Source organism: Mandrillus leucophaeus, unplaced genomic scaffold (genome assembly GCF_000951045.1).
Source record: "Mandrillus leucophaeus isolate KB7577 unplaced genomic scaffold, Mleu.le_1.0 Scaffold501, whole genome shotgun sequence".
In the NCBI taxonomy this organism is placed as follows: Eukaryota; Metazoa; Chordata; class Mammalia; order Primates; family Cercopithecidae; genus Mandrillus; species Mandrillus leucophaeus.
Genome location: NW_012105377.1, coordinates 1,217,868 through 1,238,408, shown reverse-complemented (window position 1 = coordinate 1,238,408; position 20,541 = coordinate 1,217,868). Strand labels below are relative to the sequence as shown.

General features: G+C 39.3%; 1 protein-coding gene across 1 annotated transcript in view; it reads right to left on the bottom strand.

Annotated features, from left to right (window-relative positions):
* Window positions 1–20,541, bottom strand: part of PREP (prolyl endopeptidase) — a 163,697-nt gene that overhangs the window by 125,235 nt on the left and 17,921 nt on the right. Inside the window, exons 3-6 of the mRNA XM_011996081.1 lie at window positions 12,953–13,086; window positions 11,688–11,818; window positions 8,945–9,154; window positions 4,555–4,676 (exon numbers count right to left, since the gene is read on the bottom strand). Of these exons, the coding sequence (XP_011851471.1) occupies window positions 4,555–4,676; window positions 8,945–9,154; window positions 11,688–11,818; window positions 12,953–13,086 (597 nt within the window). The remainder of the gene's footprint in view (window positions 1–4,554; window positions 4,677–8,944; window positions 9,155–11,687; window positions 11,819–12,952; window positions 13,087–20,541) is intronic.

Here is a 20,541-nt window from a genome sequence, read left to right as displayed (position 1 = left end):
TTTATTTGCCTAGCTAGCAGAAGTGACTATACATATGTTCAATGCATGTGATCTATTTCCACTCTATTTGTAAACACTAGCTGCTCACAGCAGCATTACTCATAACAATACTGTGGAAAGCAACCCTAGAGCCCAAGGATGAATGGATAAACAAACGGTGTACACATATACATTGGAATATTGTTCAGCGTTAAAAAGGAGGGAAACTAACACACGCTACAAGATGGTTGAAGCTTGAAGATGTTATGCCAAATGAAGTAAGCCAGTCACAAAAAGACAAATACTGTAAGATGACATGTATATGAGGTACCCTGAGCAGTCAAATACAAAGGGACAGAAAGTAGAATGGTGGCTGCCAGGTGATGGCAGTGGTGGGTGGAGAGGGGTGGGGTAAATGGAGAGTTATTGTTCACAAGGTGGAGTTTCCGTTTTGCAAGATGAGAAAGTTCTGAGGATCGATGATAACAGTTGTACAACAATGTCAATGAACTTAATGCCACTGAACTTGTAAGTTCACTTAAAGTACACTTCACTTAAGTACAACTTGTAAGTTATACACTTAAAAATGGTTACAATGGTCAATTTTATGAGATTACACATCACCTAATATTTTGGTAGCATATTTATCTTAATTGTATTTCACTCAGATGAAGGTAAAAAATGTATATTATTTTATATCTATGGTACGCAGAAGCTCTATGTCTGAGGGGAAGATGTAGTAGATAGAAAACTTAGCAGAAACAATCTCCAAATAGATCTCAGAAAAGCCATTAAAAACAAATATGTGAGAAAAAAGACAATAGTAAATGCACAAGAAAGGCTGGTAGAGTGGGAAGTTAGATGGGAAAGAAAAGGCACAAAAAAAGGGACACATTTTAAGGTAACAAAATGTTCTACAAATTTATTTTTAACACGTTCTACTAAAATCTGGCAAACTTTTTCTATAAAGGTCTAGACAGTCCATATTTTCAGCTCCGTGAGCCATACGGACTTCTGTGGCAATCACTCAACTCTGCAGTTATAATTTGAAAGCAGGTAAAAATGGGTGTGGTTGTGCTGCAAAAAAACTCCATTTACAAAAACAGGCAGCAGGCCAGATCCAACCCAGTGGCAGTTTTTTATTGACCCCTGGTCTAGAAAATCCAAATAAATAAAAGGACAATTTGGAATACAGAAGATCAATTCCCATGGAATAATATATCATAGATTCCTGTTTCGTCCCCCAATGAAGTAGACCTGGGAACAGAAGTTAAAATTGAAAATGTGCCTTTCCTGACAAACTGCTAACTGTTTTTCAATAGAAGAGGTGTCTCGATGAGCTAAAAAGTTTGTAGTACATTCCTCATTCCCACTAAAAATGGAATACATCCCACCCATATTAAAACATTCAGAATGCTTCTCTAACAAGAAATATTTCTTAGCACACAGGAATGAACTAACCAGAGTCAAAATTTTACTCTAAGTACCCCTAAGTTTCTTCACAGCTGATTCTCAAAATACAGACTAAATTCCAGGCCAGTAACTTAAAAACCTATCACACTTCAAGAGGTTGGTTCCTGTCAAGACCCCCAAGAAATACATGAATATTGATGAGAAAATGTCTAAAAGATACTTATTTTAATGTAAAAACAAGTGAACAATATGCATGAAAAGAGCACAGTTGTGTAAAACAGGGAAAGACACACACACTGTCTTTTCCCCATATTCTCACTTGTATGTACAAAGAAAATGTGTGGAAGGCTACTACACTCACCTCCGAGAAGCAGGATTCTGAGTTTTGAAAGGTTCATGTTTTACCTTACTAGGTACTTTTATAGTTTTTACTATAAGTAAAATTACTTTTTTACCCTCAAAGTATTACTTTTAATATTAAGAGTAATAGGTTGAGATTGCAGTTAAAAGGTTTATCACCTCCATTATTAAGAGTCAATCTGAATACCAATATTTTTAACAAAAGAATATTCACTCATGGGACTTCTACCATCCATAAAAGTCACCACATAATAAGCATATTTATACACACATCCACGAAACACAGTCTTTGAGGGTAAAATTTCACAGCTGTACAATACCTCAGCTCCACCCATCCATTTAGGTTCATCAGGAAACTCAGCACACAAAATATCTTCTGACTGATCGGTTCCCAAGACATGGTAGTAGAGCTTTTGGTAGAGATTGGTGGATGTCTCTGTGCCTGAAGGAGTTAAAAATGTACATTGAAATGCACTTGGTAATTTTAAGAAAATCAATTCCACCAGTGTACATAGTGGTTAAGAAGATACAGGCTGTGGCCCTAACAGACCCAGCAGGCAGTTCCAGCATGGACTTGCAAGATAATTACCCTAGTAGGTATTTGATTTTCTTTATGTATTCCTTCCTTCTCAAACTGTAGTAAAGATTATATCAGATGAGTTACGCAGAGTGTACATCTATTGAAAGAATGGCAGAAGAATCATCTAACCTATTTAAATTTGCTTTTCTTTTTATTTGCCTAGCTAGCAGAAGTGACTATACATATGTTCAATGCATGTGATCTATTTCCACTCTATTTGTAAACACTAGCTGCTCACAGCAGCATTACTCATAACAATACTGTGGAAAGCAACCCTAGAGCCCAAGGATGAATGGATAAACAAACGGTGTACACATATACATTGGAATATTGTTCAGCGTTAAAAAGGAGGGAAACTAACACACGCTACAAGATGGTTGAAGCTTGAAGATGTTATGCCAAATGAAGTAAGCCAGTCACAAAAAGACAAATACTGTAAGATGACATGTATATGAGGTACCCTGAGCAGTCAAATACAAAGGGACAGAAAGTAGAATGGTGGCTGCCAGGTGATGGCAGTGGTGGGTGGAGAGGGGTGGGGTAAATGGAGAGTTATTGTTCACAAGGTGGAGTTTCCGTTTTGCAAGATGAGAAAGTTCTGAGGATCGATGACAACAGTTGTACAACAATGTCAATGAACTTAATGCCACTGAACTTGTAAGTTCACTTAAAGTACACTTCACTTAAGTACAACTTGTAAGTTATACACTTAAAAATGGTTACAATGGTCAATTTTATGAGATTACACATCACCTAATATTTTGGTAGCATATTTATCTTAATTGTATTTCACTCAGATGAAGGTAAAAAATGTATATTATTTTATATCTATGGCACGCAGAAGCTCTATGTCTGAGGGGAAGATGTAGTAGATAGAAAACTTAGCAGAAACAATCTCCAAATAGATCTCAGAAAAGCCATTAAAAACAAATATGTGAGAAAAAAGACAATAGTAAATGCACAAGAAAGGCTGGTAGAGTGGGAAGTTAGATGGGAAAGAAAAGGCACAAAAAAAGGGACACATTTTAAGGTAACAAAATGTTCTACAAATTTATTTTTAACACGTTCTACTAAAATCTGGCAAACTTTTTCTATAAAGGTCTAGACAGTCCATATTTTCAGCTCCGTGAGCCATACGGACTTCTGTGGCAATCACTCAACTCTGCAGTTATAATTTGAAAGCAGGTAAAAATGGGTGTGGTTGTGCTGCAAAAAAACTCCATTTACAAAAACAGGCAGCAGGCCAGATCCAACCCAGTGGCAGTTTTTTATTGACCCCTGGTCTAGAAAATCCAAATAAATAAAAGGACAATTTGGAATACAGAAGATCAATTCCCATGGAATAATATATCATAGATTCCTGTTTCGTCCCCCAATGAAGTAGACCTGGGAACAGAAGTTAAAATTGAAAATGTGCCTTTCCTGACAAACTGCTAACTGTTTTTCAATAGAAGAGGTGTCTCGATGAGCTAAAAAGTTTGTAGTACATTCCTCATTCCCACTAAAAATGGAATACATCCCACCCATATTAAAACATTCAGAATGCTTCTCTAACAAGAAATATTTCTTAGCACACAGGAATGAACTAACCAGAGTCAAAATTTTACTCTAAGTACCCCTAAGTTTCTTCACAGCTGATTCTCAAAATACAGACTAAATTCCAGGCCAGTAACTTAAAAACCTATCACACTTCAAGAGGTTGGTTCCTGTCAAGACCCCCAAGAAATACATGAATATTGATGAGAAAATGTCTAAAAGATACTTATTTTAATGTAAAAACAAGTGAACAATATGCATGAAAAGAGCACAGTTGTGTAAAACAGGGAAAGACACACACACTGTCTTTTCCCCATATTCTCACTTGTATGTACAAAGAAAATGTGTGGAAGGCTACTACACTCACCTCCGAGAAGCAGGATTCTGAGTTTTGAAAGGTCCATGTTTTACCTTACTAGGTACTTTTATAGTTTTTACTATAAGTAAAATTACTTTTTTACCCTCAAAGTATTACTTTTAATATTAAGAGTAATAGGTTGAGATTGCAGTTAAAAGGTTTATCACCTCCATTATTAAGAGTCAATCTGAATACCAATATTTTTAACAAAAGAATATTCACTCATGGGACTTCTACCATCCATAAAAATCACCACATAATAAGCATATTTATACACACATCCACGAAACACAGTCTTTGAGGGTAAAATTTCACAGCTGTACAATACCTCAGCTCCACCCATCCATTTAGGTTCATCAGGAAACTCAGCACACAAAATATCTTCTGACTGATCGGTTCCCAAGACATGGTAGTAGAGCTTTTGGTAGAGATTGGTGGATGTCTCTGTGCCTGAAGGAGTTAAAAATGTACATTGAAATGCACTTGGTAATTTTAAGAAAATCAATTCCACCCATATTGCAGAATGCTAGAAACATTTAAAAAGTTAAGTAGCTGGCTGCAGGATGCAAGGTTAACATACAGAAATCAATTGCTTTCCTATATACCAGCAATGAGCAAGTAGATTTTGAAATTAAAAACAATACATTAGCACCTCCAAAAATGAAATATTTAGGTATAAATCTAACAAAATATGTGTAAGAGCTATCTAAGGAAAACTGCAAAATTCTGATGAAAGAAGTAGAAGAACTAAATAAATGAAGAGCTAGTCCATGCTCATGGCTAGGAAGACTCAATATTGTCAAGGTATCAGTTCTTACCATTTTTGTCTATGGATTTAATGAAATCCCAAAATCCCAGAAACATATTTTGTGGATTGACAAACTGATTCTAAAGTTCATATGCAAAGGCAAAATATACTGACTAGTCAACACAATACAGAAGGAGAACAAAGTTGGAGGACTGGCACCCAACTTCAAGATTTATTATAAAGCTACAGTGATCCAGATAATATGGTATTAGCAAAACAACAGACAAATAGATCAATGGAACAGAACAGACAGCCCAGTAGCCTTTTTAAAAAACGGTGCTGGGACAACCAGACATCCACAGGCAAAAATATGAATCCAGACAAGATCTTACACCCTTCACAGAAATTAACTCAAAATGGATCACAGACCTGAATGTAAAACATAAAACTATAAAATTTCTAAATATTACAAAGAACTCAGCAATAAGAAAACAAAAATCTGATTAAAAACTAGGCCAAAGGCCTTGACAAACATCTGACCAAAGATACACAGATGGCAAATAATCATACGGAAAGATGCTCCACATTATATATCAATAGGGAAATGCAAACTAAAACAATCAGATATGGCCAGGCGTGGTGGCTCACACTTGTAATCCCAGCACTTTGGGAGGCCAAGGCAGGTGGATCACCTGAGGTCAGGAGTTCGAGACCAGCCTGACCAACATGGTGAAATCCCGTCTCTACTAAAAATACAAAAATTAGCCAGGTGTGGTGGCATGCACCTGTAGTCCCAGCTATTTGGGAGTCTGAGATAGGAGAATTGCTTGAACCCAGAAGACAGAGGTTGCCATGAGCCAAGATCACACCACTGCACTCCAGCCTGGGTGACAGAGTGAGACTCCATCTCAAAAAAAAAAAAAAAAAAAAATCAGATATAACTACACACCTGTTTTCAGAACCCCGGTAGCACCAAACGCTGTCCAGGGTGTGGAACAAGAGGAACTCTCATTCATTGCTGGCGGGAATGCAAAACGGTCTAGCCACTCTGGAAAAGTTTTAGAGGATTCTTATAAAACTGAACAGACTCTTAACAACATGATCCCACAATCATGCTCCTTTACCAAAGGAGTTGAAAACTTGTGTCCAAACAAAGACCTGCATACAGACTTTTTATAGAAGTTTTATTCATAAGTGCCAAAACTTGGAAGCAACTGAGCATTCTTTCTGTAGGTGAATGGATACACTGTGGCACATTCAAACAATGATTATTCAACACTAAAAAGAAAGGAGCCATCAAGCCGTGAAAAGGCATATAGGGAACCTAAATCTATTATTAGTAAGTGAAAAAAGCCTTTCTGAAAAGGGTACATACTGTCTAATCCCAACTACAGTATGTTCTGGAAAAGACAAAACTATAAAGACAGTAAAAAGATCAGTGACTGCCAAAGATTGGGGAGAGAAAGGAATGAATCGTTGGAACACAAAGGATTTTTAGGACAAGTGAAACTACTCTGTATGATACTACAACACTGGATACATGTCGCTATACATTTGTTCAGACCTACAAAATGTACAACACCAAAATCAAACCCTAAAGTAAACTATGAACTTGGGTGATAATGATGTGTCAATGTAGATTTGCCAATGAAACACAAATGTACCACTCTGGTCGGGGATGTTCACAATAAGAGAGGTTACGAATATGTGGGGGCAGGAGGTACATGGGAAGTCTCTGTATTTTCTTATCAATTTTGCTTTTAAAACTGTTCTAAAAACTAAACTTTACTTTTTAAAAAGTTAAGTATCGGCCAGGCACGGTGGCTCACGCCTGTAATCCCAGCAGTTTGGGAGGCCAAGGCGGGAGGATCACAAGGTCAGAAGTTCAAGACCAACATGGCTAATATGGCGAAACCCCATCTCTACCAAAAATACAAAACAAATTAGCTGGGCGTGGCACTAACTAGTCCCAGTTACTCGGGAGGCTGAGGCAGGAGATCGCTTGAACCTGGGAGGCCAGTGAGCTGAGATCACGCCACTGCACTCCAGCCTGGGCGACAGAGCAAGACTCCATCTCAAAAAAAAAAAAAAAAAAGGTTAGGTATCGGTTAAATATCGAACTGAAAGTAATTAACTCATATTTGCTGATTTTGGAGACTTCTTTGAGGCTGAACTTCTTTTTTTCATGATGATGATGATGTACCAAGCTTTCAGGGCAAGGGAGGGAAAAAGGTAAGATAATACCATAATGTAAAACAAGCTTTATGGCACTTAAGCAATTGTCATTGAGTTCTCAGGGACACTGGTAAGAAGCACATGGTAGGAATTGCTTAGCTTCATTTCTAAGGGTCCCATCACAGTCTGAGAGGCTACTGAGATCCTAACAAGAGGGAAGCAAAATTACAGCTGGAAGAAGATGTTGGGTTTCTTTTATTTATCACAATTACTAATTATTATTATTTTGTGTCACTGAAAGCTGATGGTAAATAATGACTTTTGGTTTTTACAAGTTAACGTAATAACGTTCTCTAACATGAATTGGCCAGTTATACTTTTTTGTCTCCCAGAACATGGAAATAACTAACATTTTCTAACTCTGGGGCACTCTTAACACAGGCAGCTAATTTCGTTTCCAGAGCACAGATGTCTTTCTTTAGCCAACATCTTTGAATAAAAAGCCTACTTTTAGCTCCTCTTGTAATTCGTTGGTGAATTTATAAAAAAGGTCTTGATGTAGCCTAATCAAAAAGCAGAAAAAGCTAAACATAGCCAACAGATGAGAAGCACTACAGCCTTATTCCCAATTCAACTGCGGGGGAAAAAAACAGAAAAGAAAGCAAGGATATTTAAAGATGACAAAGATACAGCAAGTCATGATAAGGGGACAACATGTACAGCAGAAAGCACTAGAGTAGCTGTGCTTCTTGCCAGACCCCAGCCCTCAAGAAAATTACTGAGCCTTTGCGCCCAAGCTCCTAATCTCTAACACAGGGATTGTAAAACTCACCTGTAAAGACCAACTAACATAACAAGAAAATGCTACATACCACATTGAAATGTGGGGTAGCAAAAGCAAGAAAATGACACATTGTACCAGTAAGGTACAAGGTACATAGACCTTCCTGTCTGGGAAAATTAGAAGTGAAGGAGCAAAGAAAGAGAATCTTTGAACACAACAGGATCTTTGTGCAATTAAAGAGGAGAACAATAAAGGTGTGCCCAGGAAGTAACAAGGAGAAAAGCATGAAGATAAATGCCAACCAACAGGTGACCTATAACTTCTGATCAGAGAAGAATATGCGATTACCACAGTAGTAAAATTTTATAATCACTCAACATCATCAAATAGTTTGGTTCAGTTTAAAAATTCATCTTCTCCATAATCTCCTTAGGAGATATAACACATCTATAAGGGACTGATTGATTGTAATAACGATCCCAATTTTCCACAGTTCCCTGTATCTATTTCTCCACCATTGAAAAGGTGATGGCCCTCTGGCTTGCTTTAGCCAAGAGAATGCAGCAAAGGTGATGTGCCAGGAGCAAGCCTAGGCATTAAGAAGGCTGTGTCATTCAGCTCCCCATCTTGTAATTCTACTGAGGTGCCACGTGAGCAAGCCCAGGCTAGTCTGCTAGTCATCCCAGCTGAGGCCCCAGATATGTAAAAGAGCCAAGCCAAGATGAACCAACTGACCTGCAGCTGACCACAGATACATGTTAGAACTCAGCCAAGCCCAGAAGAACTACCTGGCCAACCCACAGGTTCATAGCAAAAATAAATGGTTACTATTCTAAGCCACTACATTTTGGTGTGGTCTATTACACAGCAAAGCCAACTGATACAACACCCTTTGAGGAAACATGGTTCTGGACCATACAACCTCTACGTAGGGTTTAGCATCTCTTTTCAGTCACTTGAAGTCACACTTCATTTTGTGAAAAATGTGCTTCCTCTGAAGTCTTCGCTCACCATCACTTTTTCCATCCTGTTGGGGGTATGAGTTGTAGAACATTCCCTTCCCATCATGGGTCCAGGCCATACAGCTGAACTTGACTCTTTCAAGCACATCTGGAAGCTCTTTGGCACCATCAACTTTCATGAACTTGATTGTCACCCAGTCTGAGCCACTGGCGCTCAGACCATAGGCAAAATATTCACCATCTTCGCTGAATGCGTAACCTATGGGACACAGGAGAAATCATCCAATGACAACCATAGGAACACAACTCCACTGCCCTCTATGCCATCTGACAAAGCTCTCTTCCGTAACACGGAGGTAGAATGTGGCAACAAAAGGGATAGGAATCTGGTAGTGAGGAATCCTGGGGGCTCGGCCCAAGTTTTACAAGAATTACCCTTATAACCTCAGACAAGCTTCCTAACCTCTCCAGGTCTTAATTTGTCTATAAAATGAAATATTAGATTATATGCCTACTAAAATGCTTTCATTTTGAAATTTTTATAATGCAACAGGCAGTTCAGTTAAAAGCAGAGCTCATCTGAGACTTCTGTCATATTTTATTTATACTCTAAAGGGAATAAGGAGAAAAAGGAAACTGCTTTTAGAGTAATGACTGAATTATGACACATACCATATAATAGAACTAAATTGGAGCCATTAGGTAATTTGGGGGATTGATTCCAAACTATCTAAAATCCCTTGTTACAGCCTCATTTTCGGAGCATTACCTGTGCACAAGGATTAATGTCCACACTGTCTGACCATCACAGGCCCAGGTAAATAAAGCCTGAGGGTTTGCAGTGAAGGTGCCCAGCGTGCACATTCCACAAGAAATTGTGAAAGGAAAAGCAACATGTCTATAGACTGTCGTATCATGTACAATCCTTTAGGGCCCTGGTGGAATGTCCTAATCACTATGGAAGGTTTCCTGGCAAATACTTGTGTTTCATATTAGCTGTTTCAATTACGAAGTATGTAAAGCATTTGATACAACACCTCCTATTGAAGACTCTGACACCAGAGATTTCCTCTTAGGCTGTTTGCTAAATGTTATTTGGGACTGAAAATTTTAAGAAGTTCAACTATTACTAGAGGTTTCCTATTCTTTTACATGGAATTTTAATTAACGAGGAATTAGTTTAAAATTTCACAGAACCTACTCATTAACCATTGTAAGTCCTATAAAGTATCTAGGCTCATACGTATGTAAATGCAGAAAAGAGTCTAGAAAGTGACAGGAAGAAGAAACACATTCACCTTTTATTCTACCTAGCACTGGAGTGTTTGAATTGTGTGTGTGTGTGTGTGTGTGTGTGTATATCAGAAAATTATCAGAAAAATTGAAATTAAACATTTTGATTTGAAATGTATGTTTAAAAATCATATACTACAAAAAGAATCTGAATGTTTACTCCTTTTGTGATAACTTCCCTATAATACCGCTCTTAGAAAACTCAATGACTGTTTGAGGCAGGTCTCATGCCTAATTTATCTTCTCACCCATCAAGGCTTTGTCCATGGCAAACATTCCATAAAGAAGTCACTGGAAGAATGCATTATTGGGGTGGGAGTTAAGACCCTGTCCCTCTGGATGGGTTGCAAGATAGATCCTTGTGGAAACTAAATAAATTCCTATATGGGATATGTTACTTCAACAGAACCTGTGTATTCAATTCACTGAAAACTACACGGTCAGATTCATGGAAGAATCTGAGCTGGCTGATGTCTTATTTTCAATATTGGTTCGATAAAGGATCATTGTTTATATACACAGCCTATTCAGAGGGAGGGGAGGGTGGACCACTGAATGACTGGATCATGGTTAGAAGTGTTGATATAAAAGGGTCTTTGCACAGGTCTGATGGAACGGGGCTCTATAACTCCCATCTTATTGATTACAGAGGACTTCAATGTCTCAATTTCTCAATTCTAGAGGGCCATAACTAATCATATGGTTTTTTTTTCTACAAAACCAGAAGATACTACAGGGGAAAGGCTGAGCTAACATCATCTAGGACATTATCATTGTAGAGTTTACAATTATTAAAACACAGAACTGGAGAATAACTTAGTTCCTTACTCTAGAACTCTGCTTACTGCACAAACCTGGGATAATCTTCTCTGTGGCCTGTGGAGGAGGTTACCTTAGGGGTAGAGTTAAGCAGGAGATGTACAGCAACTGTGGACAAACTTAGTCTTTAAACCTGCATCTTCAGGAAACAGGACACCCAGCTGTTCAATTTCTACAAGATTTGTGTGTTTTTACTTGTAGTTCTGACATGCTGACAATTAACTAGATTTTTAAAACTCTGATGCTTCCTTCCCAAGAGGGAAATTGATCTGATAAACATTCTTTCCTGTTTAATATTCATAGTTGGAGCATTCTTTGTACAGCTTAAATTTCTTATGAAAGATGACTTATTTTTTTCTAATCACAGGTATGTCTCAGGGATGTTATAGGAAATGATGATGATACTTGAAGATTCCAGAAGCCTTAGAAGCTAATTTAGGTCCAGTGTGAATTATTCTCCAGTTCTGTTTCATGCCATCAGAGTGGAAAAGAGGAATGTGACTATTCATGTATTCTAAATATACTGTGCAAAAATTAGCTTTCCTGATATTGTATGTGCATCTGTTCTACAATATGGTCCACACCCTGCCTGGTATTTCAGAGGTAAAGCAACTGCACTAACTTCAGAACTCCAAGTGAGGGTCTTGGATGTTCCACGGGCCTCTGTGTATAGCACTTACCTCGGAGTGCCACTGTGCCATCATCAGACAGTATGTTGGGGTCCAGGAACACTCTGGCGTCACCCTCTAAGGAATCCTGTACATATAATACGCGCTGGTTCTGCAAACCTGTATTGTAAAAATAAAAATACCTGGGGAACAAAGATGGTCTTTATTTAGCTGTGGAGTTTTCTATTTGTGGAGTAAAACCAAACACACACAAGCAAAAACCAAAACAAAACCAAAACCCTACAAAGGTACAACTGTAACCTGGCCATCACTGGGACGTGGGGACATAGGTGAAAGGGCCCATCATTTCTCTCCACCTAGAGCTTGTTAACAGAACTGCTTTCCATATTCAAATCATGTACTGTAATTCTGCACATTAGCTAAGTAGAAACAAATAAAGACCATTTTATGTGTTAAAATAAAAACTGATATTCAAATAAAGCAGTAACTTTTTCTTTTAAATGAAGAAGAAAGCAGACTTTTCTAAAATCAAATTCTGGTTCTTTTCCTTAGCGAGGCTGCTATGGTGGAAGGTCAGCACACTTTCTCTGTAAAGGGCAAGACTGCAAATATTTCAGGCTCTGTGAGCCATACAGTCTGTCACTGTAATACTCAAGCCTGTAGCTGCAGCACAAAAGCAGCCATGGACAATACGTAAACCGATAAGCATAGCTGTGTCCCAATCAGACCTTATTTATGAAAACAGGTAGGCAGACAGAGTTGGTAGGCAGACTCTACTTTGCTGATCTCTGTGTAAGAATGGCAGAGGGCTGAAGAAAGTCTAAAGTAAATGTGTGATAGTGGCTCCAAACAGATTTAATAAAAGATCAAGAAAACGTGTGCAAGTGGGTGTTAATGGGACAGGAACAAGAGAAGTGAATTCACCCATTTCACCATTCTTTGATGGAAGAAATACACAGAATTAAATGTTTCCAAGTAGTATACGTCAAAGATAATTAAATTTGGAGGCAAACAAACCTCCACTGCTGTCTATGAATCATCCTGTCTCACCAATTACTACCCGTAAGCCAACAACAATTTCCTATATCTACATTTCTTTACATGACCTCTCTCTACTAAATTTCTTAACCATTATTTTAACAATTCGGACAATATGTAATAGATCAAAAATATTATTCTCATATTCAGACATAGAAATTAATTCCTTATAATGAATTAATCTTATACAAGGACAAGTTATCTGGAATTTGTATTTTACAATTTAAGCAAGCATTTACTTTGAAAATAAAAAGGAAATTCAGTAAAAGCAGTCTCACCGTTTTCCTTTCTTGAAGTGGCAACTATACTTGGGATAATCATATAGTTCAGTCATTCTCTCTTTGTATAAACCTCTGATGGGACACTGCTCAAGAAATGGCACAGTAATCTTATTCTGGGCCTCCACAAAGGCCTGTGGAGAAATTAAAATGGACAAAGCAAGTTAAATATAAAATTTTCCATGTGAAATGTTATCCACTAACATGTATCAGAAAAAGCACACTTTGTCTCTCAGCCAGTGCCTCTTCTCTCATTACCAACCTCTCTCACCTCCTTACTCTTCTTCATACCTGCCCGGCTCCTGCCAAGTGACTGATTAATACATAGTAACAACCAGTGCTTACATGGCACTAATTCAGCTAATGCTTAGAGGGCAAGTATTAACTTATTTAGAACTCACAATAATCCTATGGAGAAGGTCCTTTTATTAGGCCAACTTTACAGAGGGGGAAACTGAGGTTTGGAGTGGTTAAAAAGTTGCCCGACATCATACAGCTAGGAAGTGGCAGATGGCAGAGTTTGCTCCCAGATCCACGCTCCTAACACACTATACTGTAGCTCAGATCACACACTGCCAATAATCTGCATTTATATAGCGCCATGGTTCCGGGCTTCTCATTCAGCAGCTGGCCATCCCAAGGCAAGCTAGAGTTAAAAAGAAAAAGTTAGGGATACCCTGGTGCTATTTTATCAATTTTGGTTTTGACTTGCTAAGACCTACTACCATGTTAATTTCAATCAGAGAACTCTGCTAAAATTTGCAACCAGAGAACATTGAAAAAACATTGGAGGCCGGGTGCAATGGCCCATGCCTGCAATTCCAGCACTTTAGAAGGCTGAGGCGGGTGGATCACTTGAGGTCAGAAGATCGAGACCACCCTGACCAGCATGGCAAAACTCCGTCTCTAGTAAAAATAAAAAATTTGTTGGGCGTGGTGGTGGATGCCTGTAATTCCAGCTACTCAGGTGGCTGAGGCACAAAAATTGCTTGAATCTGGGAGGTGGAGGCTTCAGTGAGCCAAGATCGTGCCACTGCACTCCAGCCTTCGTGACACAGGGAGATTCTGTCTTAAAACACACACACACAAACAAAAAGCACCAGAAACAAGTGGCATTGCAGAAGAATATCGGCAACATGGTGGTTTATAAGAAAGGCAAGAGATGGCCGTCAGGAAATACTGGCAGTGAAGGCAGGAAAAGGGGCTTTTACAAAAGATGAATTGTATCCAAGCACAGCCGGTTTGTAACTAACCAGTTAAAAAGTTGACAATACTATAAAAACTTGGCCAGTAGTAATTCACATCTGACTATTACCAAAAAATGAAACAAGAACATTGTATCAGCTTTAAATTCAATAGAAGATTTCATCAGATGTCTATAAATAAGTAAATCATCAGAGAAAAACTTAAGGAAATTAAGACCATAATATATTTTGAATGGCAGGCAAAAATGCATTATTATCAGAGTCCACTTTTGGATATATCATCAAGCTCTAAGGGCCCATCCAAGCTCAAAATGGTCTTCAAATGTGCAACAATGCTTCGGGTTCCCCTACAAAAACCACCAATCCCGCTCTGGAGAACCATGATTTTGTGGTGAGACTAACTGTTCCAAAAATCAGTGATTATGATACATTTAAAAACAAGAGACAAGGGGTGTAAAGTATGAATACAGTAATCAACATTTTTGCAAGAGTGCCAGTTCAAGAAAAATAAAACTGTTACAGGTCACATTTCTGATTTCATATAAACAGAAAATAAAATTTACTGAGTCCCACAGAAATACAATTCCGACTATCACTAGGGATTGGTAATCTTTGCCCTGGCCCGCTTTTCTGCAGCTCTGGAGATCAGAATGGTTTCTATATTTTTAAAGAGCTGGGGGGAAAAAACAACAGACTTATGTGGCTTGCAACATTTAAAATATTTACTATGTGGCCCTTTACAGGAAGTTTGCTGACTGCACTTTCCCTCATTAAAAACATCAAGGAGGAAATTGGATTTTGTTTTTTAGTTATAAAATCAATGCCTATCTGAGAAACCACTCAGGGGAGCATTTTGGAGATCACAAAGTGTGTCCAAAAGCACTACTTCATTTTACAGTGGAAGAAAACACCATGCCTACTTCACAGATATGGAGGTGGAGGCAAGTGGTATTAAAGTCCCCTGGTTAAGGTCATGCAGTGAGTTAGCAAAATTACTAAGAGACTGAAAAAGGAGATGGAGATGAAGCAGATCCACACAGGAAAGAAGGGAGACGCAACCTAGGGCTCCTATGATTTTCTTCTCCGTGAACTGGGCTGTGCTGGGTAGGAACATCAGGGAGTTGGAGCATCCACATGGACTAAACACAAATCTTGTGTGTGCTTACACTGATCGTGGCATTGTGGATGGATGAGTGACAAGTCCAAGCTAAAATCCCTGTCATCATGGAGCTCATTCTACTGAGGACACACCCGCAAAAAGCCAGAGGGTTGCAGAATGGTTGGTTATAAGGACATGTACACAGGGTAATCAGCAGAGCAATGCTGCTTGCTACAAAAGTGTCAACTACAGATCAGTGTTGGCCTGAACTGTTTGCTACCAGGCCACAATGAGAAGAGTACGGAAAACAAGAGCGAGTGCTGAAAACCTTGAGGGCAATTTGACATGATTATAGCATCTTCATTATATTTTGGAAAAACCTCAATCCACAAATGGTTTGGAAATTTACAAATCAGCCATTCCTTGCAGATCTTGAAAATCACTGGGAAAGAAGGCACCTAATTAAGCAGGGTGGTCACAAAAGCTCTTCTGAGGAGGTTTCAAATTGAGGTCTGAGAGGGAACAATGACGCAAGGTGGGGCAGAATGTTTCGGGCAGAGGAAACAGTAGGTGTGGGAGTCCTGGCTCCCACAGAGGGAACAGCTTGGCAGGTGTGAAGAAGAGTAAAGACGTGAATGAGGCTGGGAATGAGCTGAGGCCAGAGGACCAAAATGAGCTACAGCAGGCAGCACCTGGTGGGCAGATAGGACGTTTCAATCTCTCATCAAAGTGCAAACAAGCCATGATTGGGTAAGGAGATTTACCCTTTTTTGAAAGATTACTGTGCTTTAGATGGAGAACAGACTATAGGGGAGCAAAAGTGGAGACAGAGAGAGGCCAGTTAGGAGGCTGGGACAGTGGTTTGGGTGAGAGACAAGGCCGAGAGGAATGGTTGGTCTCTAAAAGGGGTGGGAACAACCATTATAATGGGAGTGGAGACAAAAAAAAACAGGCACAGCACATGTCAGTTTGCAGTTTTGGTGGCTATTTTCCAGAGGGCCTCACCAGAACGTTCTAGTCAGAGCCCTAAGAAAGATTCCACTCTGAGATCTCGACATGCTGAGGGTCCTGCCCTTCCACTGAGGGATTCTCTAAAGAGAGCACCCTGAAGATATCAATTCCCTGATCCTTCTGATTTGCATCAGGCTGCACGTAGGCCCACAGTGGGTTCAAGGGTCAGAGGCTGCTCAACAGATTGCTCAGTTCCTTTTCCTTGGAAAAGCAGAATTGTGTTCTCCAGCTGTTTCTCTATTTGGCTTTGCTTCTTTTACATGTCTCATAGTATAATTACAACTACTGCAACAGAATTCATCTCACCCTGAAGCAGACACACTGGCTTTTCACATATAAAATTTTCATAAAACTGTTATGCCAGGCATAAAAATGCTACCAAATAATGCTAGGATTAGTAACATCCAATTCTGTCACCTCCTACCCACAAATGTTAGCTAATTACTTTAAATAGACCATTACTTAAAGACTGCACTCCTCTAAGTCAAATATCTAGATGTAAAACCAAAGAGTGTCCGAATTCCTAAAAGTCTCAAGTTCTTTCATAACACATCTTTACAACTCGGGCAAATCATTTTCATAAGGGTGGTAGAAAATTTCTGTAAAGAAGCTTTGCTAAATTTAGGGTTTCATAAATGCCAATAATATTTCTGATATTTCAACCAGGAAAATACCTTCTTGGTCATTTATGTATTTAACAGGTTATATCATCTTGGTTGATCTAAAAATTAGGAAAAAAATTGGGGAAAAGGGAGAAAAAGAATAAAAAGAAAAAGAAAATGGAAGAGTTCCATGGTGATAAGGAGGCAGGGTGAGGAAAACTCAAATTCCTTGTTGTTCAAGGAGTTTCAGTACCTGTAGTCTCATTCTAGGATGTATTAAAATAACTGAAAAATGAAAGCCCCAATGCATGCAGCTGAGCTGCTAAAGAGAGTCAACAGTTTAGATTTTAAATCCACAGATGAATCCGAACACATTTTCCTCGGAAAGAGTAGCTGCTCAAAACTAAGAAATCTTACTTATATCTCATTTGCCTTGACTATTAGAAAGCTTAAAAGCAAAGCAAAGCTTCAGTTATGCAAGATCATTAAGTTCTAGAGATCTGCTGTACAACAGTGTACCTAGCAATACTATATTGTGCACAGAAAAATCTGTTACAAGGGTAGCCGTCACGTGAAGTGTTCTTACTGCAATTTAAAAAAGAAAAAGAAAAGCAATCTGGCAAAGGGTGGCTTAATTTGGGAGCCGAGATTCCTTTGCTCCTAATGTCTTCAGAAGAATTTCTTCAAACTGCCCTCACGTACTCTATTTTAATACACAAAATACTGCAGTCCTACAAAATAAGCCAGGCACAGAGAGATGAATACCTCATGCTCTCACTTATATATTTTATTTAAAAGAGTCAAACTCACAGAAACAGTAAAATGGTATTCACCAGAGGCAGGGGTTGGGGGAGATGTTGGTAAAGGACACAGCGTTTCAGTTAGACAGGAGAAATAAGTTCAAGAGCTCTACTGTACAACATGGTAACTACCTGAAAATTGCTAAGAGGGATTTTAAGTGTTCTCATCACAAAAAAAAAAAAAGGATGTGAGGTAATGCATATGGTAAATAGCTTGATTTAGCCATTTCACAATTTCTACATATATCAAAATAACATGCTGCACACCTAAATATATACAATTTTCACTTGTCAATTTAAAAAATTGACTTACGAAATACAGATATAGGCTCATTTACTGATTGCTCCATATCTGAATATATAATTCTAACTTCTCCCTTTCTAAATGGAAGTGTAAATTAAAAATACTGTTCACTTAAAAAATACTCATCTTTTTACAATTCTTACATAAATGAATAAAAATTATGCCTAGAGTTACTAAATAAATATTTATACAAAACTCTACAATGTGCACCACGGTGATTAACAAGATGAATGAAAGACAAAGATATGTGCTAGAGGAGAACAAATAAAGGGGAAGCTACTTCCAGGGCAGGGCAGGGTGGGCTGGGGCAAGCGCCGTCGGCAGGCAGGCAAGATGACCAGGGACTTCCAGGTAGAGACTGGCTCAGGCCCAGGTATCAACCTCCCCTCTTCTGAAATACCAATGAAAACTAGGAATGGTGCTAGCTACATCCCACAAACTTTGAGGAGTATCTGCTATAAAAAACAAATATAGGACTTGGTTAAGCAATTATCAGGGGCTTCTGGAGAAAGTGGCAAAAACCATAATTCCAGCTTAAGAGAAAAGTGGGGGCAGGACAGTTGGATCCCCTCTCACTTCAGCACAATTTGGAATTTGGAAATGACTCTCCAAGTACAGGGACAGCCCCATCAAAAGCAGCCTAGAGGCAGTAGAGCTCACCCTGAGGCTGTAGGACTTGGGGCCAGGAGGGCAGGACAGTCAAGGTAGGTCACAACCAAAAGAGAATTAGATGCAGCTGCTTTTCAGGAAACATGTCCAGAAATGGAAACTATAAAAGATTGGAATAATGTACTTTCCAAGGCTAATATCTATGCCAAGGAATCTCTACCACTAAAAAAAAAAAAAGAGTGCTCGTAATTTTCCAGGACTTACTGGATGTTTACAAAAATTAGCAGCCCATCAGACAACAAAGGGGGAAACTTAAGCCCCAGAAAGAAAAGCTTGTTCAGGTCACAGTTTTGACCACAATGCCATTAACCTCACCCCATGAAGTGCTTTCTTTTCCTGGCCCACAAGCACCCACCTGCTCATTCTCAAGCTGGAGAAATATTCTCATTCAGTCAATGTGACTCCAAAATCCTTTGGGCTCAACTTTAACATAAAAAACCCAGAGTGGGCCCATCTCTTCTCCCTGGGACCACCTGCTCTTGGGTAAAAAGGGCTCATAGTAAGCTTCTAGCTGCACATGACCAGCAGGCTAGGCGGGGCCTTCTAGAAGCCCCGTTAGGCCTCTTTCCACCTCTCTGCTTGTCCCTGTGTGGGTAAATCAACTCGTTCCCTCACTGGGGTCAGTTACTGTCAACTGGGGAGGAAGCAGAAACCATCACTCTGACCTGACATTCAATCCTTGTTCTCAATACTCGTCACGACCAGGGAGCCCACTCAAAACTGAAATTTTAACCCCTTTAGGCTCTGTTCCTTGGTGTATACTCTCCTGACAAAAAATCCTGAAGAGGTGATTTGCACCTCAAATCCAAACCTAACTAAATATCTGATCATGAGGACATTAAACACACATATCCTCCCTCTCCTGAATAAGTTTGTATCAATGAGGAAATCCAAACTGTAACAAGATTACTTAGAAAATACAAAAAATTAAGAAAAACAAGACTATCACACATTAAGGCTCACGGGATGTGGCAAACACTGTTGGAGTTGACATCTATTTCTTTCTGGTGCTGTATGAAGTCCCACTGATAGCTGGGGGGAAAGGGTGTGACTGCTGCCAGCCAATCAGAATGTCCCTACCCCAGACCAGGGCTGGGCAGGACCTCAAGCAGGTGAGGCTGTGGTTGATCTCAGGGCTTTCTGGCATGACTCACACATCAGGGAGCCAGCCTCTTCCAGTCCTGCACTACTGAACTCAGGAGCATGCAGGAAGCAGGCTTAGGAGACTGAGTGCTCATGCCTGGTTATGCCAGGTACTGAAGGGCAGTGATCATACTGTGACTGATGAGGAACATCTGGCTGGAATGGTGAGAGTTATACCTTCAGTAAGTTTGAGGTTTACCCTCTTTCTCCATCAGATCGTATCATCTGCAACTGAGCATTCTCAGTGAGGATTCTGGGTACTGGTCGCTTGTACCTCCATCTGTCATAGAAAATGTGACAGACACCTCTGTCTGTATTCTAACTATGCTAACTCCCTTCCATGTTCTTTATATAAGTAAACCCTGTTCATTTTCATAAGCAAAGTCTCTCCATCAATTCTAACCCACAGGCAATAGTCAACAAAATAGTGATAGTAGTAAACCCAGGCAAAACAATCAGAATCCTTTTTTAGGGACAGAGATGAGTATTTGAAGACAGAAGTTATCTCAGCTTAAGACACTTGGGGCTACAAGGATTGTGTGCAACCCAAAGAGACAAGACCCATCTTTCTCTACCACATAGGAGCAGCTGCTGGAAAAATAAAATTATCAGAGAAAAGCAGATGACCTTAGAGAAAAAGACAGGTTCCCAAAAATACAACATGAACTCCTGGATCGGACTGTGCCTAAAGGCACTTATACCCTGAACCTCAATAACATGAGCCACTCAGCTCCTCTTTTTATGTGAGCTGGCCTG